Source organism: Nicotiana tabacum, chromosome 9, assembly GCF_000715075.1.
Source record: "Nicotiana tabacum cultivar K326 chromosome 9, ASM71507v2, whole genome shotgun sequence".
In the NCBI taxonomy this organism is placed as follows: Eukaryota; Viridiplantae; Streptophyta; class Magnoliopsida; order Solanales; family Solanaceae; genus Nicotiana; species Nicotiana tabacum.
The window spans coordinates 122102733-122104969 of NC_134088.1; the positions used below are offsets into that span (position 1 = coordinate 122102733).

Sequence of the window (2237 nt, forward strand, 5' to 3'; positions counted from 1 at the left end):
AAAACACAAGACTACTAACCTGTGGTGCAAGAATCAGGTTCTTGACCGGTCTTTCGGAAATGATTTTTCAACTCTCTTTTACCGCTCATGCATTGTTTCTTCAGCTTCTATAATCATCATGTGTGTCTACCTACAATGGTATAGAGGTGAGTTAGGCTTGGCCGGAAAACACTTTATCTAGATTTACCTGAATGTAACTTTCATAGCCATATGGAAGGGAATCAGGTTCTCAATTAGGCTTGATTAACCCCAGTGCCATCCCGTTTTTCTCAAAATGTTCCCTGCTCAGATCTTTGGTAAATATGTCTGCAATTTAGTCTTCTGTACTATAGAACTTCATGCAAATAAGCCCCTTCTCCACATTGTCTCTGAGAAAATAATATCTCACATCAATGTGTTTGATTCTCTTGTGCTGGATCGGGTTCTTTGCCATGTTGAGTGCACGGGTGTTGTCACATAGAAGAGGTACACAGTCAGTGTACACTCTAAAATCCTCCAAGTGTTGTGATCCACAAGAGCTGGGCATAGCAAGAAGCTGCAGCAACATATTCTGCTTCAGCTGTTGAGAGAGCTACAGAGTTTTGCTTCCTTGTGCCCCATGAAATCAGACAGGATCCTAGGAAGTGAGCCATTCCGGATGTTCTTTTCCTGTCTACCAGATAACCTACATAATCTGCATCAGCGTACCCAACAAGATTAAAATTGTCACCTGAAGGGTAATACAGAACCAGGTCTTGTGTTCCCTTAAGATATCTCAGAATCCTTTTGGCATCCTTTAGGTGAGATTCCTTGGGGTTTGACTGGAACCTTGCGCATAGCCCCACACTGAATACAATATTTGGTCTACTGGCAATGAGATAGAGGAGAGATCCAAAAATGCCTCGATACATTGTTTGATTTACAGAAGATCCAGATTCATCAAAGTCCAATCGAGTGGCAATGGAAATGGGAGTGTCGATCACTTTTGATGCTTCCATATCGAACCTCTTCAAAAGCTCCTTGATGTATTTCTGCTGACTTATACAGGTTCCCTTCGTGGACTACTTCACTAGAAGACCCAAGAAAAAGTTCAGCTCCTCCATCATGTTCATCTCAAACTCACTTCCCATGAGTTTTGCAAATTTCTCACAAAGTGAGTCAGTTGTTGCCCCAAAGATAATATCATCAACGTATACCTGAACAATGAGCAGGTTCCTTCCTCGTTTCTTCAGAAATAGAGTGTTGTCAATTTTTCCTCTTGTAAAGCCATTTTCTAAGAGAAACTTTGACAACCTTTCATACCAAGCTCGAGGAGCCTGCTTCAAACCATACAGTGCCTTGTCCAATTTGAACACATATTCAGGATGTTCATGACATTCAAAAGCTGGCGGTTGCTTAACATAGACTTTTTCCTTGAGAAAACCATTTAGAAATGCACTTTTGACATCCATTTGGAACAAGGCAAATTCTATATGTGATGCAAATACAATGAGAAATCTGATGGCTTCCATACGAGCAACTAGAGCGAAGGTCTAATCATAACCAATCCCTTCCTCCTGATTGTAGCCTTGAAAAAATAGCCTTGCCTTGTTCCTTTTAGTGTTTCCATGCTCATCAAGCTTATTTCTGAACACCCATCCGGTCCTTATGATGGTTTTATCTGAGGGTCTAAGTACCAGGTGCCATACTTTGTTCCTTTCAAATTGATGAAGCTCTTCTTGAATAGCTGTGATCCAGTCTACATCCTTCAAGGCTTCCTTAATATGTTTGGGTTCTATTTGGGAGAGGAGGTTGAAAAGGCAAGTGAATTTCTTGCTTTTGATCTAGTTTGGACTCTAGAATAAAGGGGGGTGATTATATTATCGAGAGGATGGGAGCTTTTGTGTTTCCAGTTTGGCACTTGAATATCATTAGTGGAGGAACTAGGTAATCTTGACTGGTTCCCTTGCATTCTTCTTTCTACTACTTGTGGAGTACTTTGAACTGCATCAACCACTCTTTTTTTAGCTTCAGTGGTTGTGATTTGGATACTTGGTTCCTCTTGAGTTGGAGTGGAGGAGGTTGCATTGTCTTCATTTGTCTCCTTCACTTGACTCATCATATCTGCCTTTCCATTTGCCATATCAATGATTTCTCCTGGAACCAGCAGTGGCTCACTGTCTTGATCGTCCTTGTTGCTCTTCTCACCAGATGAAGGGGGATCATTAAATATTACATGAACACTTTCTTCCACACACTGAGTCCTTTTATTGTAAACT

General features: G+C 41.0%; 1 protein-coding gene across 1 annotated transcript; it reads right to left on the minus strand.

Moving 5' to 3' along the window:
- Nucleotides 1-485: 485 nt before the first annotated feature.
- LOC107791140 (secreted RxLR effector protein 161-like) lies at nt 486-977 on the minus strand. The gene has a single exon (XM_016613151.1). It carries the CDS (start codon nt 975-977, stop codon nt 486-488), a length of 492 nt encoding a protein of 163 aa, XP_016468637.1.
- Nucleotides 978-2237: the final 1260 nt, after the last annotated feature.

Bases quoted from the DNA above. Each gene is read 5' to 3' on its own strand.
- LOC107791140 (XM_016613151.1), bottom strand. From the start codon at position 977: ATGGAAGCATCAAAAGTGATCGACACTCCCATTTCCATTGCCACTCGA.